Raw genomic sequence first — 25,677 nt, 5'->3', positions numbered from 1 at the left:
AGCTGCTGCCCACTCTCCTGCTCTCTATCACCAGGTCACTTACCAGGCAGAAGCACTGCAGCCAAGGCATAGCTCCTTCTGGCATGGAGCCAGGCTCCAACGAAAGAGCCTGCTGCGGGGGCGCCTGTTTGCGCCCCCTCTCAACATTGCCCCTGGTGCCACGGCACCTCCTGCTATGCCTCGGGGGAGAAGCAGGCATCCTGTCTTGTGCAAGGAGAAGCAATTCTGCCAGCACTACAGTTTGTTAATTTCCCCCCACCCTGGATGTCATGCTGGTGGCATAATCTGCAGCGCTTCTCTGGAAGGAGAGGTGTCTGTTTGGGGTGGGCTGTCAGTCCCCGATGCAGTTTTTCTACTCGAAAGAACAGGTGGTGCCTAGGGCTAGGAGCTTCTTTTAACAGCAGATCGGCTGTGCTTCTGCTACAAAATCGGGAATTTTGGCATCTTTTATCATGCATTTGTAGTCTTGAGGATCATTTTAAGATTATGCCATTCTACCAGGGACTGCTTTGAATATGACTTGCAGCTTTAGTATAGTGCAAAATGCTGCATGTTGCCTCCTTGTAGAAGTGTGAATGTGAGGATGTATTCAGCCAGTATTGTGTTCACTGTAGTGGTTCTGTTGGTTTTCTCAGCCCCTTCACAACCTGTTAACAACATATACCACCCACCTGGGTCGCTTTGTCAAGAACAATGTAAAAGAAGAAATAACTGCTGTGGGGTGGATTATGACTTTTGTGCAGCAGCCCCAAGACTAGAACATGTTCCTCCCAAGTTATGCTTTAAAATGATGACATTTTTAGAAACCATTTCTTTAAGTGCTGGTGGTTTTGAGGGCTAACTTGGTGCCGCTTATGGCGTAGTATAAGTACTTTTGTGTGTGACAGAAGTTACTTGAACTTTAAAAGAAGAGGGGGTGCTTTTTTAAAAAAAAGACATGCAACGTTAACATGATAACTGAAGGGCTGTGTGTGCGCATTGCATAGCATTGTTAAAGTCAATAAAAGCGCATAGCTTATGTTCAGAAGCTTTTGCTGTGAATTCATAGAAATGATGTAGTGCCTGACTCACAGGAGGGAAGAAAGGAGGGGAAGCCCAAATGAGATGATAGCTGACAAAGATGCTCTAAATGTCTTAATTGTTCAGTTTTAGTTGACACCAGTAAGATGATGTCACAGGAATAGACAACAACCTCTTCTTTGGAGAAGCCTGCACAGTTTGATACTGCTGTTCGGGCGGGGAGGGGGGCATGGGAGGGTGAGCTACCCAAAAGAGTAGCTCATGGTTGTACAAGAAGCATTGTTTGTGGTTAAGGGTGGGATTCTCAAGGAATTACCTCAGCTGTAAACTGACTTCATCTACATCTCCTGGCCTGGTGTATGGATGAGGCAAAGTTGCCCTCATATTTTATCACTTTGTAGAATTGTTAGTAATTAACGTTGTTAGTAATTTTTGCACATTTTTACAAAAAAACTAAAAATTTTGGTAACTTGATGGAATGGACTTGGTGTTAGCATATGCAATGACACAAACTGGAAATAGACTTCCATTTGTCTCTAGGTGAATTGATTTAAGAACTGGTTTATGTGGTGCTCTTATTTAAATGTCATTCTGATAGCTATTTTAAATTCTGGAAATGTGTTGATCTGTTGTAACCGCTGGGCATGCACCCTAAAAAAGTATGTGAGACCTTCCATAAAATGATAGTGAATAGTAAACTATTTTAATAGCGATTTTGTTATTACTAGGGCAACATCTTTGGCCTGTTGGTAAAAAGATCAGGGAAGATTCCCAAAATAACTTCTTCCAAGCATGAGAAGCAATTTTCATTTGCTGAGCTGCATTGTCATAGAAGACAAGCTGTTTTTCTCCTCAAGTTTTTTACTAGTCTCATTGGAGCTGTGTCCTCTTCAGCCATCACCATGATGACTTTAGTGGTCTTGATTACATGAATTGTTTGGGAGAGGGTGTGGCAGATCTTACAACTTGGGTGGGAGATTAGACCATGTGACCATTTGGATCCTTTCTAGTCTGAATTTAAACACATAATAGCTTTCCGTACACAACGTACCCTGCAAATGAGATTCAGTTATCTTCTGCTTAGACTATTAATCACACAGTATCTCATACTCTCACTCTCCATAGGAAAGGTTTAGAGAGGGCTTTCTCACAGATTTGTATTAAAAACACCAAGGTAGCTTAGACCCATTTTTGATATTTTTAATGAGTCCGCAGAGTGCTAATGAAATTCAGATTCTTCTCCCCCATTTCTTCTCTCCCTGTCTTTTCTCTTGTAAGATAATTATTTCGAAAAAACCCACAAAAGTTTCATCTTGACCTTAAAGCTCAGCTGATGGCAGCGTAGTATCTAAATTTTGGAGGACTGTGAGGTCACTTCCCTTTGTCATCTTTGAAAGTCTATTTCCATGGTATTCATAGAATTCTTTAAGTACAGATTTGGCACAGTAATGTAATGCCTTCATAATGTACAGTTTTATTGGCATTCATATTCCTTTGTATGGGCAACAAAGATCTTAACCCCCTGGGGAGCTGGTACCTTCTGCTGTACAAGAATCCTGCCTAAGGCAAATAAAGTTTCCAAACACTCCTTAACTGAGCAGAGAAGATGGTTGGCATTTAGATGGCATTAACCCATCTAAGCAAATTGGGTTTTGCCCACTAAAGGCTAATACGTAAAGGCTAATACATCAAATGTCAGTCAAGTGCTCTTTCCTTAAATGTGGCAGGGCCACAAAGCTGATCCTGTGCTCTGCTTCATAAAATGAAACATTAGGCTTACAGTACGGGTAAAAGGAATTTTCTAAATATTGCTCTGACTTGGGGAGTTGCCGCAACAGCTGTATCTAACAGATTGAGGTTGAATCCTGACAAGACAGAAGTACTGTTTTGGGTGGACAGGAGGTGGGCAGTTGTGGAGGACTCCCTGGTCCTAAATGGGATAACTTTGCCCCTGAAGGACCAGGTGCACAGCCTGGGAGTCATTTTGGACTCGCAGCTGTCCATGGAGGTGCACATCAATTCTGTGTCCAGGGCAGCTGTTTACCAACTCCATCTGGTACGCAGGATGAGACCCTATCTGCCCGCTCTAGTTATCTCTCTCTTGGACTACTGCAATTCGCTCTACGTGGGCTACCTTTGAAGGTGACCCAGAAAGTACAACTAATCCAGAATGCGGCAGCTAAACTGGTGACTGGGAGCGGCCGCCGAGACCACATAACACCGGTCTTGAAAGACCTACATTGGCTCCCAGTACGTTTCCGGGCACAATCCAAGGTGTTGGTGCTGACCTTTAAAGCCCTAAAATGCCTCGGTCCAGTATACCTGAAGGAGGGTCTCCACCTCCATTGTTCAGCCCGGACACTGAGGTCCAGCACAGAGGGCCTTCTGGCGGTTCCCTCGCTGCGATAAGCCATGTTACAGGGAACCAGGCAGAGGGCTCTCTCGGTAGTGGCACCTGCCCTGTGGAACACCCTCCCACCAGATGTCAAAGAGAAAAACAACTACCAGACTTTTAGAAGACATCTGAAGGCAGCCTTGTTTAGGGAAACTTTTAATGTTTGATGGACTATTGTATTTTAATATTTTGCTGGAAGCTGCCCAGAGTGGCTGGGGAAACCCAGCCAGATGGGCGGGGTATAAATAAATTATTATTATTATTATTATTATTATTATTATTATTATTATTATTATATCTGGGTAGCTGTAGCTAGAACTCTGCTGCACTAGCATGGGAAGAGTGGGGAAAGAGTGCTGGGCAGAAGCCTTGGAGCCAACCAGCCACTATCTCTAGAGCTAGATCCATGTCTATCAAATACTGGAATAATTGAGTGATGGCAAATGTAATGGTGGGCTTTGAAGCAGGTTTTAGCAAGGAGTGGACTGCACAGCTCTGCCCCTCCCTACTTTCACAGAATGCCCCTAAAGCTGCAGACTTGCAGTGGAGGTTGGGATTGGGCTTCCCAACTTCATAACATGCTAGCCTTTAGTGGGTCAGAACCCACTACCAGGCCACAGCCTGATCTAAATTGGGTTGCAACAGCAGCATCCAGCACTGTACAGATATATGTAAAATCAAAATAGGAATGGGTCCTCAATTGCATGTTTGGGTTAAAGGTGGGTCCTGAGTTAGCAAACATTGAAGACTATGGATCTATTGAGCTCCTGGTTGCTCTTCCCTTCAGATCAGGGCCTTTTTGTACTACGTAAACACTTACTGATTAGTCAGAGTAAGTTAAAATAATAGCCATGTTCTTGACCAGCAAGAATTCCTTCTCCTTGACTTCACCTTCACATAATGCTTTCCCCGTTTTCCACCTTTCAATTTTATAACTTTCATTTCGTTACAACTCCTTCAGCTTTCCAACAGGACCTTGCCACTGCTAACAGCAGCATATATAACTAATCCAAGAAAGGTCGCACTCAGTATGTCAGATCATGCAGAGCCAATATGTGAGTGTCAATGATGACTTGTGCCTGCAGTGAAGCGAATGGAAGACCGTAGCCAGCAGTCATCAACATTCATTTGTTTTCATAAGCATATTAAATGTCTGGGGTAGATAACATTTTGGTGAATGTGAGATTCATGATTTGCCTTAAAAAGATTTGACAAAAACAAAGCTGGTTGATGAAGGGCAGGCCTATTTGCTTGGAGAACAATAGCCATAGGGATAACCTTACCACAAGGTTGCTGTCTAAAGGGGCTATAGTGCAACAGAAGTAGGATGAAAATAAACCTGAATAGTTGTGGTATAAATGGTACAGGATTTCAGAAGTAATAGGATATGCGCTGACTGGAAATGAAGCAATAGGACCAGCAAGCAATATTTAAAGTGGGATCATGTATGACTGCCCTGATAACAGCATGAGCACAAATCATCATGAACGTGCAATAAAAAAGGCTGTCTGGAGGAGCCTCAAGTGGTATGAATCATGGGATAGCTGTTCTCAGGTGTTTGGTTGCCTGACGTATTTCAAGTCAATGCTTGCGCCTATATTTTTTCAAGATGGGTGTCGGGGGTATGTGGGAATCCAGCCCCTTCGTTCTATTCTAAAGGCAAGCAAAGATAGTGGAAGGAAACACGCTTCAAATTGTCACAACTTGCAGTGGAGGGTGGAAGAGTCACTGTGGCAATTTGAATGTGAAATTGATCTGAAGAGCTGCTTTGCGCCTCTGAAGTCTTGCCATTGATCTTCATGTAATGAATTGCTGGGGCTCCAGGGCCCAAGATGGGTGAGTGGAGTTGTGATGTATCCTCTGCTGCCTCCAAACAAATGTTTTTCTACTCCGCCAATAAATCTTGCGCAGACAGAATCCATTTTGTATATTACTTTTTTAAAACACGCATACACACACATACCCCTTGGGGTTTATTTTTTGTTTATTTTTAAAGAAACTTTTATCAAATACCCATAAGAAACAAAATGAGGGAATTGATTTCTGTTACGAATGTACGTTGTGGTTGAGTACCAAAACAATGAGAGAGTTTCTTTTTTTTTTTTTTTATAAATTTTTTTATTGCGTTTCTTTCCATAATTTTATAGGTTTATAAACAAATAAAGTAGTTACAAGAAACAAATTTTCTCTTTTTTAACAACAAAAACAAAATAAAACTTGGACTTCCCCACCCCTTCCGATTCTGCGTTCTTTGCATTAACAATGTCAGCATTTTGTTACCTTATTTCATACCTTGTTGTAACTTTCGAATGTTATGTATCCAAATACAATATATTATATCTCAATTTCAATACCTTTAAAATAAACATAACATATTCAATTTAAATTGTCTCCTTTTCTCTTTTGTCACTAATTTTACCATTTACTTAATCATATTCGCAGAAGCTTAACGTTTCCTAATCATGCACTTTCTTAGGATTCATACAGCTTATAATATTTTTTCAGATAATCTTTAAATTTTCCCCAGTCCTCCTCAATTGTTTCTTTATCCAAATCTCGGATTCTGCCGGTCAGTTCAGCTATCTCCATGTAGTCCATCAACTGCGTCTGCCAGTCCTCCAGCGTGGGCAAATCTTGTGTCTTCCAACTCTTTGCAATGAGTATTCTTGCTGCTGTGCTGGCATACATAAACAAAGTTCTATCTTTCTTTGACATTTTCTGGTCCACCATGCCCAACAGGAAGGCCTCTGGTTTCTTAGGAAAGGTATACCTAAATACCTTTTTCAATTCATTATAAATCATTTCCCAGAAGGCCTTCACTTTTGGGCAGGTCCACCAGAGATGGAAGAAAGTCCCCTCTGCTTCCTTACACTTCCAACATTTGTTGTCAGACAGGTGATGCATCTTGGCTAGCCTGACTGGGGTCATGTACCACCGGTATATCATTTTCATAATGTTTTCCTTCAAGGCACTAGATGCCGTGAATTTCATTCCGGTGTTCCATAACCTTTCCCAGTCTTCAAACATAATATTATGTCCAACATCCTGTGCCCATTTTATCATAGCAGATTTAACTGTCTCATCCTGTGTGTTCCACATAAGCAGCAAGTTATACATTCTAGATAAAATCTTGGTCTTTGGTTCTAACAATTCTGTTTCTAGTTTCGATTTCCCCTCCTGGAAACCAACCTTTTTATCCATTTTAAAAACCTCTTGAATTTGAGCATAATGTAACCAATCTCGCACCTTGTTTTTTAATTTGTCCTGGCTCTGCAACTTCCAACCGTCTCCAATTTTTTCAATTAATTCCCAATATTTCGGCCAATAGGCCTCCATATTGGGTCTTTTTCGAGCTTTGGCCTCCAACGGTGATAGCCACCTCGGTGTTTTACTCTCTAATAAGTCTTTATATTTCATCCAGACTGCAAAAATCGCTTTTCTGACAATATGGCTTTTAAACAATTTATGAACTTTAACCTTGTCATACCATAGATATGCATGCCAACCAAATGCATTATCAAAACCTTCCAGATCTAGGACGTCGGTGTTTTCTAGCAAAAACCAATCTTTCAGCCAGCAGAAGGCTGCAGCTTCATAGTACAACCTCAAATCCGGCAGGGCAAACCCCCCTCTTTCTTTTGAATCAGTTAATATTTTATACTTTATTCGGGGCTTTTTGCCCTGCCAGACAAACTTAGATATATCCTTCTGCCATTTTCCAAAACATTCCTCTCTGTCCACGATCTGTAGGGTTTGAAACAAGAATAACATTTTCGGCAATACATTCATTTTAATTGCTGCAATCCTTCCCAACAAGGAAAGTTTCAATCTTGACCAAATTTCTAAATCCTTCTTTACTTCCAACCAACATTTTTCATAATTGTCCTTAAATAAATTCAAATTTTTGGAAGACAAATAGATCCCTAGGTATTTCACTTTCTTTACCACATTTAATTCTGTTTCTCTCTGAAACCCCTCTGTTTCTGTAAGTGTCAAATTCTTGGTCAAAACCTTGGTTTTTTGTTTGTTCAACTTAAACCCCGCCACCTGACCAAACTCAGATATAAGTTCAAGAACTCTTTTTGTACTGGATTCTGGCTCCTGCAATGTCAAAACTAGGTCATCTGCAAAAGCTTTAAGTTTATATTGTTTCACTCCGACCTCTATCCCTTGTACCAGCCGGTCCTCCCTTATCATGTTCAATAGCACCTCCAGGACTGAAATGAATAAAAGAGGGGATAGAGGGCACCCTTGTCGTGTCCCTTTTTCAATTTTGAACTCCTCCGTCACCACATTGTTCACTATTAATTTGGCCTTTTGCTCTGAATAAATTGCTCGTAACCCATTTTCAAACCCCCGCCCCACTCCCATCCCTTCCAAGTTTTTCTTCATGAACATCCAAGATATATTGTCAAATGCTTTCTCCGCATCAACAAAAATTAACACCGCCCTTGTGTTCCTGTTAGTTTGTAAAAGTTCCAAAATATCGATGATGTTTCTGGTATTCTCATATAAATGTCTACCAGGGAGAAAGCCTGCTTGGTCTTTGTGAATTACTTCAATTAAAACTTTTTTAAGTCTACTTGCCAAAATGTCTGCAAATATTTTGTAATCCACATTCAGGAGTGAGATGGGGCGGTAGTTCTTGAGTTGAGTCTTTTCAGATTCTATCTTAGGTATCAATGTGATGAACGCTTCTTTCCACGTTTCTGGTGCCCTCTTCCCATCCATGATCTGGTTGCATACCTCCAACAAGGGTTGTGTTAAATAGTCTTTCAAAGTCTTGTAGTATTTGGAGGTAAGCCCATCCGGGCCTGGAGATTTGCCTAGTTGCATGTTCTGAATGGCACTTTCAATTTCCTGGGTGGTTATTGTAGAGTTCAAGATTGATCTTTTATCTTGAGTTATTTTTGATAGTCCATTTGTCTTTAAAAAATGATCTATCTCTGATTCTTTCTGAGGCCCCTGTACATAAAGTTCTTTAAAATATCTGTGGAAGCACTTCCTAATTTCCTCTGGTTTCTGCACCGTTCTTCCTTCAATCTCTAGATTTGTAACTGTATTCAACTTTTGTCTTTTTTTCAGCTGCCAAGCTAGCAGCTTTCCACATTTATTTGCTGATTCAAAGGATCTTTGCTTCATCTGTTTTATTTTCCATTCAATCTCCTGATTAATCAATTTTGAATATTCTGCTTGATGGAATTTAATTTCTCTCAACAGATCCTTTGACTTTGGTTTAGTTCTCAATTTTTTCTCTCCTTGATGTATTTTCTCCAGTATTTTATCTTTCTTTCCATTCCAGAGCTTCTTCTTAATTGTATTCTGTTGTATCAGAAACCCCCTCATGACAGCTTTGCTTGCGTCCCAGATCGTTCTTTTTTCTACTGTAGTATTCAAATTTATCTCAAAATAGTCCTTTAATGTTTTTTGGGCCTTTTTCACAATCTCTTGATCTCTTAAAAGAGTGTCATTCATTCTCCATCTGAAGGAACCGGTTTGAGTAAGTCTGAGATCTAATTTCAGAGCGTTGTGGTCGGAGCATGTTTTTGGGCAGATTTCCACCTTTTTAGTCTTGGGTGCCAGCCCCCTGGAGGTCCAGATTTGGTCGATCCTTGACCAGGACAGGTGGGCCTCAGAGAAGAAAGTTCCTTCTTTACCTAGGGGGTTCTTTGTCCTCCATATATCAATCAAATCCAGATTGTCAGTCATTTCAAAAAAAGTTTTAGGCAGTCTGCCGTCTGATGTTAGATTTTGGTTATAAGACTTATCCATATGTGTAGACACCACTCCATTCATGTCTCCCATCATTATGATGTTAGCATAGTCCAGATAGTCCAGCAGCGTCTCATGCAGCTTCTTGAAAAATTCTGATTTCCCGTCGTTTGGAGCATAAATTCCTAGTATCAATATTTTTTCTCCTTGGGTCTGGATTTCAATTGCCAGAATTCTTCCATATTCATCTTTGAATAAAAATTTAGGTATCAGGCTCTCCTTAGCATAAATCACCACTCCTCTTTTCTTTACCTTGTCTGAGGAAATAAACTCTTGGCCTAGTCTTTTGTTGACCAAAACTTTCCTGTGGAGCCTGGTCACATGGGTTTCTTGTAAACAAATAATATCCAATTGTTCTTTCTTCAATATATGAAACAGTTTCCTTCTTTTCTCCGGGGAATTTCCGCCATTTATATTCCAACTGAGTAGCTGCAGAGACATCCTGAACTATTCTGTTACACCTAGAGCGGTGTATCTTCTTTTTCCTCTAATTCCGAGGGTTTAGGCGTCCCTCCGCCTGCTGGCAGAGTGGGTCCTGGTTTAAGTATAGGCCAAAGGGCTGCTGCTTCTTTTTGGAGATCTTCTCCGTGGTCGTGCTGGAACTTTTGTAGATCCTCTGGTAATCTTATTTTAACCTTCTTCTGTTTGTAAGTAAATGATAGTCCTTGTGGGAACTCCCACCTATAAGGGATTGAGTTAAGTCTCAACAACTTAGCCAATTCTGAATAGGTGGCTCTCAGATCCAATAGCTGTTTAGGAATATCTCGGTAGATTTCCACCCTTTTCTCTTGAATCTCAATTGAGTTTTTGAAGTGTAGGCCTAATATTTTGTCTCTCTCCTCTCTTGATCTCAAAGCTATTAGACAGTCTCTAGATCTATCTTTTCTTACCAATCTTCCCAGTCGAAAAGCCGATACTATTTTAAAATCACTTTCTTCTTTTAAGCCCCAGAACTTTGAAAATTGTATTGTCAAAAATCCAATCAAATCTTCTTGTTCGATTTCTGGGACCGCCCTAAGCCTAAGATTAGTCTCCCGGTTTTTCAGTTCCACCAAAGAGAGATAGGTTTGTTGGTCCCCTATCTGTTTATGCAGAGGCTTGACTTCTGCTTTAACTTCCTCAACCTCTTTTTTAGCTGATGTTGCAATTTCAACGGCTTCCCCTGCCAATTTACGGTTCTCTTCCGTTGCTCCTTGCAATTTTTCAATTGCTTGGGTGTGTTGGGAAACCTGATCTGTCAATTTCTGGATCGAGGATGTAGCTTGGTCAATTTTTGTTGATTGGTTATCAATTTTTTGATTTAATGTTGACAATTGTTCCAAAACTTGTTTCAGTGCTGCCTCTGCTCCTCCTGATACCATATCTTCCTCTTCAGATTTTTCAGGCTTTTCACTTTCTACTTTTTGTGTTGCAAGCACAGCAGGCACTGATAGTCTACGTCCCTGAGTTAAAGTTGTTTGCAAAAGCTGTGCCTGCTTTTTTGCTTTTTCTTTTTCCTTAGCTTCCTTAGCTTTGGCTGCTCTTGTCTTTCCTGTACCACTCATCAGTCAATGTTCAAGGTCAGATGTTGTAATCCCGTGGGAAAGACAAGTCCAAATTTATAAACAGTCTGGAGAAAGAAAGTAAGCAAAAAAACTTTTCCCAGGCCTTTGTTATCCAATGTCCTCTAGGGGGAGTGCCACCAAAAGTTAGTAAGAAGAAGGTAACTTTTCCGCCATTAAAGTTTCCGTTTTCAAAAACAATTTTAAAAGCAAATTAGTTCCAAAACACTAAGAAAAAAGTCCTGCAGAGCACTTTAAAACGTTTAACAATGTTCCAACAAGGTGCCTGCAATTGTATCCACTCAAACTAAGTAAGCCCAAAAGTTGCACTTCAGTCACAAAAGTATCTGGAAGTTTGTAACAGTTCCGCAGTCAAGCAACTTCACCCGGCCACCCGAAGATTTGGGGTTAGAGTCTTCCCTCGCCCCATGGGGGACCGCTCCAAGTCCAATTTAAACTGTATTTTTTCTTCCTTTAAGAATAGAATTTCAAGTGTGCACGAAAGTCCCACTTTAAAGCCTTAAAGCTTCCCTGTTCACAGCGCTTTCCGCTCTTTAAACAGTCTGCTTTGATCTTATAAGCAGTGCCGGAAGACGGACTTCCTCTTTCTCGTCTCCCGGTTTCAGCCAAATTTCTTCAAGTTATTGTAACAAATCTTAAGTCCTTACTCACGGGTTTGCTGTTTCAGAGTAGTATTTTTTGGAAGAAAGGTCAGCGCTCATCCGTGACAGCCGCGCGGCTTCGCCTCCGCAGAAAGAGCGATGAACTCACAGCACCGCTCCCCCTCCTTCACTCCGGAGCCCCTTACGGGGTCCCTTCCGCGAATTTGGGGTCGCTCCAGGTGCCCGCCGAGTCCCACGGCCACGGACTCTCTCTGTCCGTGGTTTTTCTTGATGGGTTGCCGCTGCGCCGTAGCGAAACAACCCTTTTCTGCGGTGCCCCTCTTCAGAGCTCGAAGAGGTCCGCCATCACGGTTTCGCGCCGCCTCCGGAAGTTGAGAGAGTTTCTAAGTCTGTCCATAAAACAGAATTAAGATGGCTACGCTTGTCAGGTTCACGTTGTCATTATAAGTGTTGATGGGGAGATGAAAGTGAAGGTGTTTAACACAATGCCTGTTACATTCCTTAGGTGCTGGAACAAGATGTGGTTCTGCAGTCTATCGACAGAGCTATTGAGGCCATTCATAATGCGGCGATGAAGAATGGGGGGAAATACAACTTGGAGCAGAGGGATGTCCTCCAGTAAGTACAGCAAGCAGGAATATTCAAGACAGTATGGAAATAATGTTAGGGAAGGCAAATGACTGTAAGGCACGCGGTTAGCATTCAAGGCCAAGCCAGGTGTTGAAAAGACACATGGAGTGGTGCCTGCTCGATCACTTTTTTGTACTCCAGTCTCATCAGGAATTGTTGGAGCTAACACCTGATTGCTTCACATCTCTGCATAATCACAAAACCTGCTCTCTAAAAAAAATAAAATAATACTAACAACAATGTTATTATTTGTACTCTGCCCTTCTGACTGGATAGCCCCAGCCACTCTGGGCAGGTTCCAGCATATACAGGATGTGATAAAACATCAAACATTAAAAAGAACCTGGTGCCTCCAGAGAATGGAGAGGGAGGAGGAGGGAGCAACGAGTCCTGGAAGCCTAGAGCTTCCTTAGCTAGCAACTCCTCGCAGCCACTTTGAACCCCGAGAAGCGCAGAGGGCGGAGCAAGGCAGACACATTCAGAAAAATCGGACTAAGCACAACCATATAGTGGACAAAGAAACATGGGTTTTCTGGAGAGGGTCCAGGGCAAAAGTAGAAAGTGCACACGTGAACCTCAGGATTTTGCTAGCAGTTCTAGATCAGCCCTGAGAAACTATCCATTTACTACAGATTTTCTCATGTTAGTCCCACCTAGAAAAGGCTGCTGGGTATCTGGGCTTGACATGTGCAGACACAATCTTTCTTTTGTAATATATTTTTATTTGTTTTTCAATTGGCGGGGTGTTATCTGACACTAATAATGGTGGCTACAACTACTACCCATTCCCTTTCCCAGCCCTGCCCACCCAATAAAGGAAAAGGGGGGAAAACAGAAGAAAAGCAGTAGGCTACTAGAATAAGCAACCCAATGTGGTAAGCAATAAGGAAGACAAAAGGCTTGAATATGCAAGAAGAAGTGGGAAGGGTAGGGAGAATGGGATTTAGGAGGGATGTGCAGCAGCAGAGGAACCCAGATAATATGAGAGTCACAAAGAAAACCATGCCATATAAATGGGGAGATGTCAGCATGCTTGCCAGTGATTAAGTGATGCTAATCCAGACACCCTCCTGGGGGAAACATGAGGATTTCCAGTTGTAATAAGATGATTCTTTTGGCAACCAAAGCACCTCTATGAATCCAGAGCACCTGATTTTTCAGATCAAAGTATTGAAATTTAAGGAAGAAGATAAAGCCACAGTAGTTTCATCACGAATTATGTGCAGGTTCCAAGATACCAAAGAGTTGTGTAATCTTGAAATCAATGAAGCTTTCTTTCCAAGGCGGTAACCAAAGCTTAAAATGCTGCATTCACACTGTTTGCAATCGAGTTTCATTGGAGGGGAAGTAAAGAGCTTTGCAGAGTTTCTTCCTCTAAACTGAACTCCTTGGTTTTCTAGGCTAAAAATGTCTGGTGCCTGCAAATCAAAACAGGTTTGCTTTCCAGCATTGGTACTTCAGTTTCATGAGAGATACACTCTTTCCTCGCACACATCTTTTTGTCATCAAATATGTCATGAATCACGAACAAAAGGGCAAGAAATACTAAACCTTGCACACCATGAGTAGGAGATGGGGAAATTCAGTGGGAGGAATTCAGCATTGCACAGTGGAAGCTTTTCAGCTTGTCAGATGGAATGATCCCCTCCCCACTTGCATGTTGCTCTGGGAGTTCTCCCAAGCCCCTCCCACAGCCAGTTTCTATGGGCGCAGGGAAGTGGGGGAGCCCTGTTGTGAAAGGGGAAGACCTTGCAAAGGCACTCATTAGATGAATCCTGCCCATAGCTTTCGATAGCTCAGCGGAATTGGATTCATTCTGCCGTTGAAGTAAGATCTTCAAGGTAATAATAATAATAATAATAATAATTTATTATTTATACCCCGCCCATCTGGCTGGGCTTACCCAGCCACTCTGGGCGGCTTCCAAAAAAATATTAAAATACTGTAATACATCAAACATTAAAAGCTTCCCTAAACAGGTCACTCCATGTTCACAGTTCAGTCATATGACTTCAGCTTTGGAACTCTGGACCAGTCCTGTGAGCTCTACTTCCTCAATATGGCTGTTGTTTTATATTGCCAGGAAGCTGATACATCATCGGAAGGAAACTGTTTCCCGCAAAAGTCACTCGCCATCCACTCAAGGAATGACTCCATCTTCCAGTGATCATCACCTGGACCTAGCCAGGCAACCCAATGGCGTCTGCAGGACTGGATATGAGCGACACCATAGCTTGCCTAACACAGATCCCCAAGAGGAGGAAGTTGGTGTTTACCAGGTGAGATCTGTGGCATATTTAATCCTTTATCTTATAAGATATCTACTCTGTGTGCTAATCATGTAAAAAAAATTGCTTGGGTGGGAAAGCGAGAATTTCTACCTCTTACACTTAACCATTTATAGCTGGCTGTGAGTGTTGATCCTAGAGAATAAGTAAAGAGCTGGGTTTTTTTTATTGGACCTGCCAGCTATTTAGAAGCTCAACCTCCAAGCATTATTTTATTGAGCATAGGTGAAAATATGTTACATGCCACCTGCTGCTTCTTGTCAGTGTTCTGTTTTGAGAATGAAGGAGGTGACTGCAGGTGATATTAACTCAATGGCAGCTTGAGATCAGTTCTTAAGTTGTGTTCACTACAGCTGACAAGCACTATAGAGTAGCTGAACCTATGATAGACCTGGCTACTGTGTGTGATGGTTTCATTTGTAAAACTTTGGGGAATTCCCGGGAAGAGGCCAATAGGAGAGAGATTTGTGAGAGCAGATTAGGGCATTCAGCAGTCTCGTAACTCGCTTTTAAAGAGATGCTGATTTCTCAGAGAAGTAGGAAAAATGTATTTGGGACAGTGTTTCTTGTTGTCTTGCCCATTCTTCGACAGATTAGTTCTTTAACTACAGTGACTGCTCGTTTCCCAGTTTACTGCATTGCGCAATATGCCTTAAATTTTCTGTGCTGATGATAAACTAAGGAAGGAAGCGCAGGAAATATGATTTGTAAGCAGAGATTTGTTTATTTAAGGCATTTATATCCTGTTTCTCTAAAAAGACTGTTGGAGCAGCTTACAAAAATTAGTACTAGGCTGGTTCATGTCACACTAGGAAAAAAAGAATGGGAGGGACAAAGGAAGCAAAACTTAGTTTTGTAGACATTTAAACATATTCTCTGATGCCCATGTATGTCTTTCAATTGGTAGGCTGAGTTCTGAAGGTGATAGTACAGTTTGCTGGAATTACTAGCCCAGTAAAGTTTGGGTTCCTTTCCCTCCCAAAGGAACAGGGAGCCTCTTCCTTCAGAAACTACAAGTTATTTGTCTTAGTGATTGTTAGGACATTAATATTGACGGGAACTATAAAAAAGGTCATCTGAATGGAATGGAGCATGTCACTTGCCATAACAACTTGTTTCTTGATCTATTTATATCTACACTCAAGGCAAATAAACTCATTAGATCTCCTTTGGAAGAGGCCAGAGAATGCTTCTCTATAGACAGAAAAATGAATGATGGAAATCCACTCCCCATCTGTATTCTCCATCATGACCCTCAGTGCCAGTGAAGCTCTAGCAAAACATGAAGTGCCTTGACTAATAGGAAGGGAGCTTCCCAAACCCAATTTGGCTATAAATCCTCCGCAATCTCTTTTGAGTGTGCTCCTGATGGAACGCGCTTTGCACTGTGATAAACAGATGATGAATTTAGAATCGCTGGAGAGAAAATCCTTTTTGAACATCCAAATTGAAGAAGACCAACCTGTCAGCTCTCCTGATTGTTAAGATTGACTTCTGTTTGGCACCACCGTCACCGTTGTTTCCCAAGTAGAGTTGTTAGCAAAGGTAAACAGGGAATTGCTGCCAAAATGATATTGAGGGTGGGGCAATGGGGTTTGGACGACACGTGTCGTAGGGCACACATCTTGCAGAGCCAATGCCCCTCCCCAGATACTTTTAAAGATCCTTAAAAAAAAACCCACAACCCAGAAACCTTGGACTTGGGAGAAGCATGTTTTGTTAGACTGTTAGACAGCTTGCTCTCAGCCCCCCATACTAGGGATTTTCTGGATATCGGGACATGTGCTCCTTTTTGCACAAGAATCTCTAGCTAGCAAGGGTATGCTAAACCTGAAGTGATCAGAACTTATTTAAGGGTGTGACTTGTGATATGGTCTTACACGTGAAACCAGCTTGCAAGGAGAGAAGGAAGACGGAAGTAGATTCGCCATCAAACAACCCCTCCCCCCACCATTTCTTTTCAGTATTCCCTTGTTATTGTTGGTGCTTCTCTTAGGAAGCATCAGCAGCGTGAAATTGACCTGATTCTTTGAAATTTCACAGGCTCTCACTTCTGGTCGACATCCAGAAAAGCAGCAAGCAGCAAACATGTTCAAAACTGAGCTATTCTTGTCATTCTACAAAGCAAGGGTAGATGCAGAGGAAACTCAGGCAGCTTCAACATTGAGAGCAGAATTGTGCTTCATTATGGAAATATGCCGTTTCCAAGCTTGTGTTGCCTGGTAGTGCTAAATAGGGACGGGGCATTTACATGGGAGAATTCTTCAACCACTGAGTGGTATTGACAATGTCCCTCTCCCGGCCATTTAAAAAAACTGTTCTGCCCACCATCATGGGCTCTGAGGCTGGAAGAAATCTGGCTGTTGGGAGAAAAACATTCTTGTGGGTATTGACAAGGGAGGATTAGCAGGAGCTGTTGAGCTTTCTTGCCTGCAGGCACACTAATCAGCAGGAATGTATTTGAGAAATATATATTTATTTGCCTGTGCAAAGCATACTTACAGCTACACCTGCGGCTGAGCTTCCAGCCTTCATAACAATAATGAAGGTGTTGCTTTATAATCTTATGAAGTCTCAGACGGAAGTTTTAAAAATAACTCATGTTTATGCAAAACAACAAAGTATATTTGTCTTATCTGTATTGCATCCTGCTTTGGGGTTTTTTTTAAAAAATATTTTTAAAATAATTTTTATTAACCGGCCAATCAAATCAAATTAAATCATATCACATAAATTCCGAATTACAAAGCCAAATTTTAAATTTTGTTGAGGGGACCCATATTTCAAGATCCGAAGGGGGATTCTGATCATCTTCTTGCTACTGCGTTAATGTCCAAATCAGTCCAAATCAGTCCAAACAGAGTCTTATCTTGCTGTTTCCACATCACATCTTGATTATCGGCCTTACCCCGCCGCAGCCCCGCGCCTGGGGGGGAAATAATTTTTTTCCCTTTATTTCCCCCCCAAAAAACTAGGTGCGCCCTATGGGCCGGTGCACCCTATGGGCCGAAAAATACGGTAGTTATGTTTATTTGTTGGTTTCTAGGTGGCATGAAGCACTTTTATTTGCAGTTTTGCACACTGCCCTAGAATCCCTTATTGGAGCGCTGCTAAGAAGTAACTTAAATAAATAATATAAAAACAAATTCTGCTGCTTCCTCGTCATACCAAGAAGTTTTCAGAGCCTGTGAAGTTTACAGAATGCCAAGGATTGAAGATTTAAGTTGACTTGGTGCATGTGCATATACATAATCTTTTAGGGCAGGGGTGGCCAACACTGCGATCTACTCACAGAATGGCAGTGATCTACCCCCTTTTTTGGAAAGGAGAAAAGCACCACTCACCAATGGATTGCTGGGGAAACAAACAGCCTCACTGAGTAAACTCCGTCTTCCATTCTCCAAATCGTTCAACAGTTGGGGGCAGGGCGAGGGGGTGGGGCCGGATTCTATTTTAACAATGCTAAAGAAAGGGACCCAGCACTCCACCACGATCTAACAAAACCTCCCAGGGATCTAACAGTAGATCGCGATCGACCTGTTGGACATCCCTGCTTTAGGGGAAAGGAAGAGGGATTTTGCCAGTATTTTGAAAGACATCCTTTATGTCCTTAACTCCCAGCTGTCTGATACTTACTGAGACGGAATACCGATAATTTCTAAATGAACAAATGAGTTGTTGTCTTTCGTTAGAATCATGTGTATGCATTGCCATTTTTCAAATGAGTAACACTTTTTTCTTTAAGCTTTAAAAAAAATAAAGGACTGAGCTTGCGCTTCAGCATGGTTTTTAAGTACAGTGGTGCCTCGCAAGACAAAATTAATTCGTTCCACGAGTCTCTTCGTCTAGCGGTTTTTTCGTCTTGTGAAGCAACCCTATTAGCGGTTTAGCGACTATTAGCGGCTATTAAAGGCTTAAGGGATTAGCGGATTAGCTGCTAAAAGGCTATTAGCGGTTTAGCGGCTTAGAAAAAGGGGGTGGGGAGCGAAAAAAAACCTCAAGACTCGCAAGACATTTTTGTCTTGCGAAGCAAGCCCATAGGGAAATTCGTCCTGCGAAGCGCATCAAAAAACGGAAAACCCTTTCGTCTAGCGGGTTTTCCGTCTTGCGAGACATTCGTCTTGCGAGGCACCACTGTATTGTGTTTATGAACTGTAACTGTTAATTCTGGGCTTGGAGTAAAGAATGACTGTGGAAGGCAAACACATAGGCCTCACTATGGTAATGTAGTGAATGGGATGGAGCTGTTTAAATAGTATCTTTCATTTTTTTAAAAAAATCATTTCATTTTTTATCTTTTTTATTATTATTCTGGATTACGATTGTCAGAATGATAAAAGGCCAGAAACAAAGTATGGCGTAAGTTAACATATTTTATGGTTGTAGTTTCTAGCTCCCTATACCCTAACTCTAACTTTTTCATACTTAAGTGTAAAATGTTCTGCAAAACATAACCATAGGCTATGCTTGTTTTCTTCAAAAGCTGCATTTCATTTTAGTTTCCATTTATCTCCTACCTACTGCTGTTTAACCAATAATGTTTATATATAATTCCTAGTATACTATTGACATGAAGCTGCCACTTGCAAATCACTATTCTGCAAAATATGCTGCTTACACTAGAATATGCAAACGACTGGCTATTTGGGATGCATGGAGTTCCACAAATAAGCTGGCCTAAGCACATGAAAAGTTTTGAACATTTTTCTTCAAATGAACATCTTTTGAACATCCTTTAAAGCAGCAGTCATCTCCAACCTGATACCCTCTGGGTGTTGATAGAATATAACCCCCCAGTTTGCAGCCAGCATGGCCAGTGGCCAGAGATGATAGGACTTTTAGTCCCAAACATCCAGTGTAGCTTCTAGAGGAGCCAGGTTTGATTCCTTTTTACTTGATTTTAAAAGCACATTATAAAATGCTAAATTCATCAGCAGACCATAAAATGATAAATTCAACAATAGACTAAAATAATAATTTCTAAAACAGTATTTGTTTTAGATATGACATGCAATTCAGCAAAGCAATAGGACCTTGAGCAAAAAAAAACCTCAGCTTCTACCAAAGGCCTGAGTCAGATGTGTCTTAAGTAGATGCCCCAAGCCTAGAAGTGTTGAAGCCACTGGTGTCTCCAAGAGCAGAGAATAGCACAATCTACTGTACATCATCACACAGCAAGCTGCACCTAATGATAGAACAACTAGAAAGGCCCACCAACAATGTTTGCACTTTTTAAAAACATGAAAACCAAGACCAACACTTGCAAACCAAAGGAAGCATGCCTAGCTCATTGTGCAGTGGATTGGGGCCATACTTGCGAGGAGTGTTGAAGACCTCCCTATCCTCCAAGCTATGTTCGTGATCCAAACTGGGGCCGCTGCACTGGCAACGTGTGGGAAAGAAAGAACCACCTACACATACAAGCACAGCTACATATCTTAACATAATGTGTAGTTTAACTCTGAGTGGTGCATCCAATAAATTGGCATTCGCCAAACCGATGCCCTCCATAAATTGGAAAAGGTTCCTACTAATCGAAGACACTGGGCATTCCTTTTGTAAATGCTGTGTCCTTTTCTAAGAGATCACTCTCTGTTTAAGGTGTATCAAGAATGAGGAACCTGCAGCCCTCAGTGCTGTTGGACTGCAGCCCAGCAGCCATCATCCTTGGCCATGCTAGTTGGGGCTGGTTGATGGTAAGGGAGTCCAAGGACATCAGAAAGGCCTGAGGTTCCCCATTCCTGATGCGTATGGGGAGATCTTGTTTCTGTGGTATATTACAGGTCCCATAAAGAGCACTCATAAGTAAGATGGCTTTGTTTTTGTTTTTTGAAATACTGTCACAGAGTTGGAGAGTGTGGAGGACTAGATGCTACTGAGTTGCCAAAGGAGGAACAGATGGATTGGGAGATGGGGGTAAAAGATGGAAGAGCTATGGTGGACTCTTTCTTGGGGAGCTAACCAATAACACACACACACACACACACAGAAGGAAGGACAAAGCCTCTGGCTCCAGGATATTTGAATCCTCTGAATTTCTGCCCCTCCCCCCTTTGTATACTTTTATACTGCCATTTCACAGGGTTTAGGTTGTGTTCTTGTTTTAATGATACATTATCTGTTTTAGACTGTACACCGCTTAGATATTTTTGAAATAATAATCAGTATAGAAAGGCATTTGAATAAGTATAAGGAAAGGACTGTCCTTTTTTTCTGGGAGGGGGAGATAAGAGGGGGAAAACACAGATGAGGAAGAAGAGTGCAAGAGACAAGTGCTGGCCCAAAGGGTGAGATTTTTGGTCTCCACCATCCTGACTCCTGCAAATAAGCGTTGGTGTCAAAAGAGTTGCTTCCAGCTGCCACCTGAGTGGCAAGAACTCCAGGAGCAGAATGAGGTCAAATAGAGCAAATCAGGTGCAGGACCCCTGTGGTGATGCAGCCCCTCAGAGCCTTAGGTTTGGGGAAGTGGACTGTGTTAAGGAGCCCAGGATGACGTGTGCCATTGAATGGGAAACTGTTCTCTAGCTGGCTAACCACCTTTGTTATAACAAACACAAATGGGAAGCAGTGTTAGAAACTGAGATATGAAAGCTAGGAGCTAAATGACACCTTAAGCCTAGGTTATGGGCACAACAACGGAATGTCTAGGCGCGCTTTTTTATAACAAGAATACAAAGCTGAAAATGAATGAACTGCAGCTAAAATAATATGTTCATTTTTCACATGGTCTAGTCCTTCCCCTGCCCACTCCCCTAATATTATTAAGAGGGTCTCTTCTCCAGTCTTCAGAAAGTAGCTGGAAGTGGGGAGGGGAAAAAAGGTCGTCCTCTCCTTCCACTCTGCAGTTTTAATCTGAAATTTTAGGCACAGTACGGCACCTAAACAGATCATGCTAATGAAATTCCCTGTTGCAAAATGCACCTAGAACAATGGGAGTTTCTAACACGGATGGGAAGTGTTTCTTCTGTATCCCAAAGGAAGGAAATGGAGCCTTAAAACCTAGAGCTACTTCTGTCTAATCCAGACGTCACAGACGGACTATCTAATCTAGCCTCTGCCCCACTCCCCTCCCCCCACTGCTGATCAAGCTATGCAATTAATATTCCAGCCTTATCTGCTCACAGAAGAATTGTGTGACTTTGGAAGTGTGCTAGCTGTAGGGAGCTCTAAGCACCGTGCACGAGTCAAAGCTTTCCTTGTCAGGAGCCTCTGCAGGGAATGAATGGCATTGTAAATGGCCTTGTCTAGCCTGAGACTTTTTTCCGGTCTCAGTAAAAAATGCTCTGAATGCATTAATGCGAAGAAAACCTACATGCTTCTAGTCTTTGTCTTTATCCCTTTGCGAGCATAATTTGTTGAATGGATCGCTCCGAATGCATCTAATATGCACATGGTTTGCTGCCTCTGTGGAGGGGCTGAGAGGAAGGCAAAGTGTACGTGTTTGACAGGTCTGTGTAACACAAGCACACAGTGCACTGCTGAACGTAGCAATTAAACATGCTGCTTGTCTTGTCCATGGGAGGGAGGAGAGGGACACGTTCAGACGCTTCCGCTTTGCTCTTGGAGGAAACTGATTATTATTAACATCGCTATCCTCCAGCGGCATCTTTAAGGAATGAAAAGAGCAATATTGGGACAAATTTGTGCACACAGAGAGAAAAAAAATGATTTATTTTTTATGTGTCTGTCTTCACTACTTCCTTTGATTGTTCTAAAACCTTTTCTTCTAGATCCCACCACAGCCACGCCGTGCAGCTCCCGTTACTCCGCCACCGCCAGAGAAATACAAAAACACACAGATGGCTGCCTCTGTTAAAAGTAAGAAAAAAGCTTTTTGCGGCTGTATGACACTGAGGATCAGTTGCATTGCTCAACTAACTTATTTGGTTGTCAACTATTAGGAATGTGGAAAACTTGCTTATAGTATGTCAGGCTGTTGGTCCGTCAAGCTCAGTATTGTCTACATCACGGTGGGCATCCTCTGAGTCACAGGCCTGGTTAGGCCCACCAGGCCTCCCCGTTTGAACTGTCAGATCGTTTTGGCCAAGCCACGTCCACCGGCCCTATAAACATCTGGGGTAGGGTGGGTAACGTACTGCTGAGCTACTTCCGGCTGTGTGTGTTCCACAAGATGGAAAGGAGTATATTATGGATAAGAGTTTATTCCAAACGTTTTGCTTTTGTATTTTTTGCCATGGAACTTAGAAGAAGGCTTGCAGTCCTAGAACGATTTTTTCCAATTGTTCTAAAACCTTCTAGCAGAAAGCTTTCCAGACTTCTCATGTTGGTGACACACTTTTTAGACATGCATCATTTCGCAACACAGTAATTCAGTTTTACTAGCAAACCGGAGGTTAAGCTAACCCCTTTCCAACCCTGGAAGCAACGTGGGGAACTTTTGCGTGACACACCTATACACTGTAGCTGACACGCTAACGTGTCGTGGCACACAATTTGGAAAGCTCTCTTCCAGCACGATTTCAGCTAGTTGAGAACTTCAGGCTGTTCCCGTATGATTTTTTTTACAAAACCACCAGTCCTATGACTTAAAGCTATTATCATGGGAAGATTTGCATGAGTAAGCACACAATATAAACATGCGTATTTTAGAAAGCTCAGGAATGGATTGGTGTATGTTTGTGTCCTTTGTGGCTAGATTTAGGTATTCCAGAAACTGCTGGAATCCTTCATCAGTTAGAGAGATACATGTGCCTAGGGCTCCCACCTTAAGAATTTTGATTCTGGTAGTAACTTGGAGAGAGAACTTAAGAGATTGATGATAAATAGCTTCATGGGAACCACCACCCCTCCTTCTTCCTTTCTAGTCAGTTTCAGATGAGCTGGAAGTGGCAGTGGTTGGTCTTTCCCAAAGGACGTGGCAGTATTTGAATGACAGACATGCCTCTGTGCAGCTAGTTGCTTTGGCTAAGGTGCATAAGCACTTCTTGTTGTTCTTTGGAGTCCTGCAACCAAGTGTACTGAGAATCCCAGCTTTCCCCTGGCCAAGATGTGATAATTCCATAGATCACCAGGGGGAGCCCACTAATAATGCAATGATGAAGGGCTCAATTAAGAACGAGCTTTCTGGGAACAATCCATCCTGCTCTTTGTTCGGAGCTGAACATTGTAGAAGCGGTGCTCTCGGGAACCATATTCTTTCAGCTTTTACCAGGAGGGTGTGTCAGTTATGCAACTGCTGGCTGTCAATGATGTATGTTCATTAAATCTGAAATGCCCAGTGTTGTTGAGAACAAAGCAGATAATTCTCCGCTGCTATGCTTTTTTAGAAAATGGATTATCCAAAGGGTCAAGCTTACTCAACGAGAACTATTTTCTTCAGGAATGCCCAGTGCAGACATAAAACATAGCCATGGTTAGAACCAATCAGCATTTGTTGCTTTAACCCTGGTTAAGGTTCCTAAGCTACGTGTTGCCCCTTTAAGTCACCAGTGAGACCCACCTGTCACATTGTAATCAGAAACGTTTGAGTGTCGGAGGCTGAGCCTAAGTCATAGACCAGGGTTGCTCATTCTGGATTTCAGTCAGTCCTGACTACTTCTAACCATAGTTATAATAGCTGTACACACAGCCTCTTTGCCACTGCTTCCCTCTTCCTTTCATGCACATAGTGAAACAAACCAGGAAATTGCAGTTAATCAAAGCTTCCCCTTATGTCTGAAATGGGCAACTGTGGTTAATGCCTTCCAAACAAGTCAGGGAACTAGAGGTGAATTTTAAACCATAGATCCATATCTGGCTTGCTTCTAGCCATTAGTTTGGGCATGTTACCATCGGCTTTCTGCCTGCTTCCCCTGCTTATGCAAAGGGAGGAGTGAAGAAGGAGCAAAAGGGCCTTTTTAGGTGCATATATAGATTCAAGCTGAACTATTCCAGCTGAACTATTTAAAATTTTAAAAGATGATGCTGTTAAGGTGCTACACTCAATATGCCAGCAAGTTTGGAAAACTCAGCAGTGGCCAGAAGATTGGAGAAGATCAGTCTACATCCCAATCCCAAAGAAGGGCAGTGCCAAAGAATGCTCCAACTACCGCACAATTGCACTCATTTCACACGCTAGCAAGGTTATGCTTAAAATTCTACAAGGAAGGCTCAAGCAGTATGTGGACCGAGAACTCCCAGAAGTGCAAGCTGGATTTAGAAGAGGCAGAGGAACCAGAGACCAAATTGCAAACATGCGCTGGATTATGGAGAAAGCTAGAGAGTTCCAGAAAGACATCTACTTCTGTTTCATTGACTATGCAAAAGCCTTTGACTGTGTCGACCACGGCAAACTATGGCAAGTTCTTAAAGAAATGGGAGTGCCTGATCACCTCATCTGTCTCCTGAGAAATCTCTATGTGGGACAAGAAGCTACAGTTAGAATTGGATATGGAACAACTGATTGGTTCAAAATTGGGAAAGGAGTACGACAAGGCTGTATTTTGTCTCCCTGCTTATTTAATTTATATGCAGAATTCATCATGCGAAAGGCTGGACTGGATGAATTCCTAGCCGGAATTAAGATTGCCGGAAGAAATATCAACAACCTCAGATATGCAGATGACACAACCTTGATGGCAGAAAGTGAGGAGGAATTAAAGAACCTTTTAATGAGGGTGAAAGAGGAGAGCGCAAAATATGGTCTGAAGCTCAATATCAAAAAAATGAAGATCATGGCCACTGGTCCCATCACCTCCTGGCAAATAGAAGGGAAAGAAATGGAGGCAGTGAGAGATTTTACTTTCTTGGGCTCCATGATCACTGCAGATGGTGACAGCAGTCACGAAATTAAGAGACGCCTGCTTCTTGGGAGAAGGGCAATGACAGGCCTAGACAGCATCTTGAGAAGTAGAGACATCACCTTGCCAACAAAGGTCTGTATAGTTAAAGCCATGGTTTTCCCAATAGTGATGTATGGAAGTGAGAGCTGGACCATAAAGAAGGCTGATCGCCGAAGAATTGATGTTTTTGAATTATGGTGGTGGAGGAGACTCTTGAGAGTCCCATGGACTGCAAGAAGATCAAACCTCTCCATTCTGAAGGAAATCAGCCCTGAATGCTCACTGGAAGGACAGATCATGAAGCTGAGGCTCCAGTACTTTGGCCACCTCATGAGAAGAAAAGACTCCCTGGAGAAGACCCTGATGTTGGGAAAGATGGAGGGCACAAGGAGAAGGGGGCGACAGAGGACAAGATGGTTGGATGGTGTTTTCGAGGTTACCAGCATGAGTTTGACCAAACTGCGGGAGGCAGTGGAGGACAGAGGTGCCTGGCGTTCTCTGGTCCATGGGGTCACGAAGAGTCGGGCACGACTAAACGACTAAACAACAACAACAAATAGATTCAAGCTGAAATTTTCAATAACAATAACTCCAACACATCTAGAATCAAGAGCACTAGGAAGAAAC

At 42.2% G+C, this 25,677-nt stretch overlaps 1 protein-coding gene across 2 annotated transcripts in view; it reads left to right on the top strand.

The window, feature by feature from the left end:
- Positions 1 to 25,677, top strand: part of NCKIPSD (NCK interacting protein with SH3 domain) — a 93,908-nt gene that overhangs the window by 31,797 nt on the left and 36,434 nt on the right. Inside the window, exons 2-5 of one of the 2 annotated variants that reach the window (XM_083419816.1) lie at positions 11,857 to 11,969; positions 14,065 to 14,260; positions 18,599 to 18,628; positions 22,000 to 22,087. In XM_083419816.1, coding sequence (XP_083275942.1) covers positions 11,857 to 11,969; positions 14,065 to 14,260; positions 18,599 to 18,628; positions 22,000 to 22,087 — 427 coding nt within the window. The remainder of the gene's footprint in view (positions 1 to 11,856; positions 11,970 to 14,064; positions 14,261 to 18,598; positions 18,629 to 21,999; positions 22,088 to 25,677) is intronic. The other variant, XM_083419817.1, reaches the window with a different exon arrangement.

Source organism: Podarcis tiliguerta, assembly GCF_965153285.1.
Source record: "Podarcis tiliguerta genome assembly, chromosome: 2".
NCBI lineage: Eukaryota > Metazoa > Chordata > Lepidosauria > Squamata > Lacertidae > Podarcis > Podarcis tiliguerta.
The sequence above is the reverse complement of the archived record's forward strand: the minus strand, read 5'-3'. Positions and strand labels throughout refer to the sequence as shown.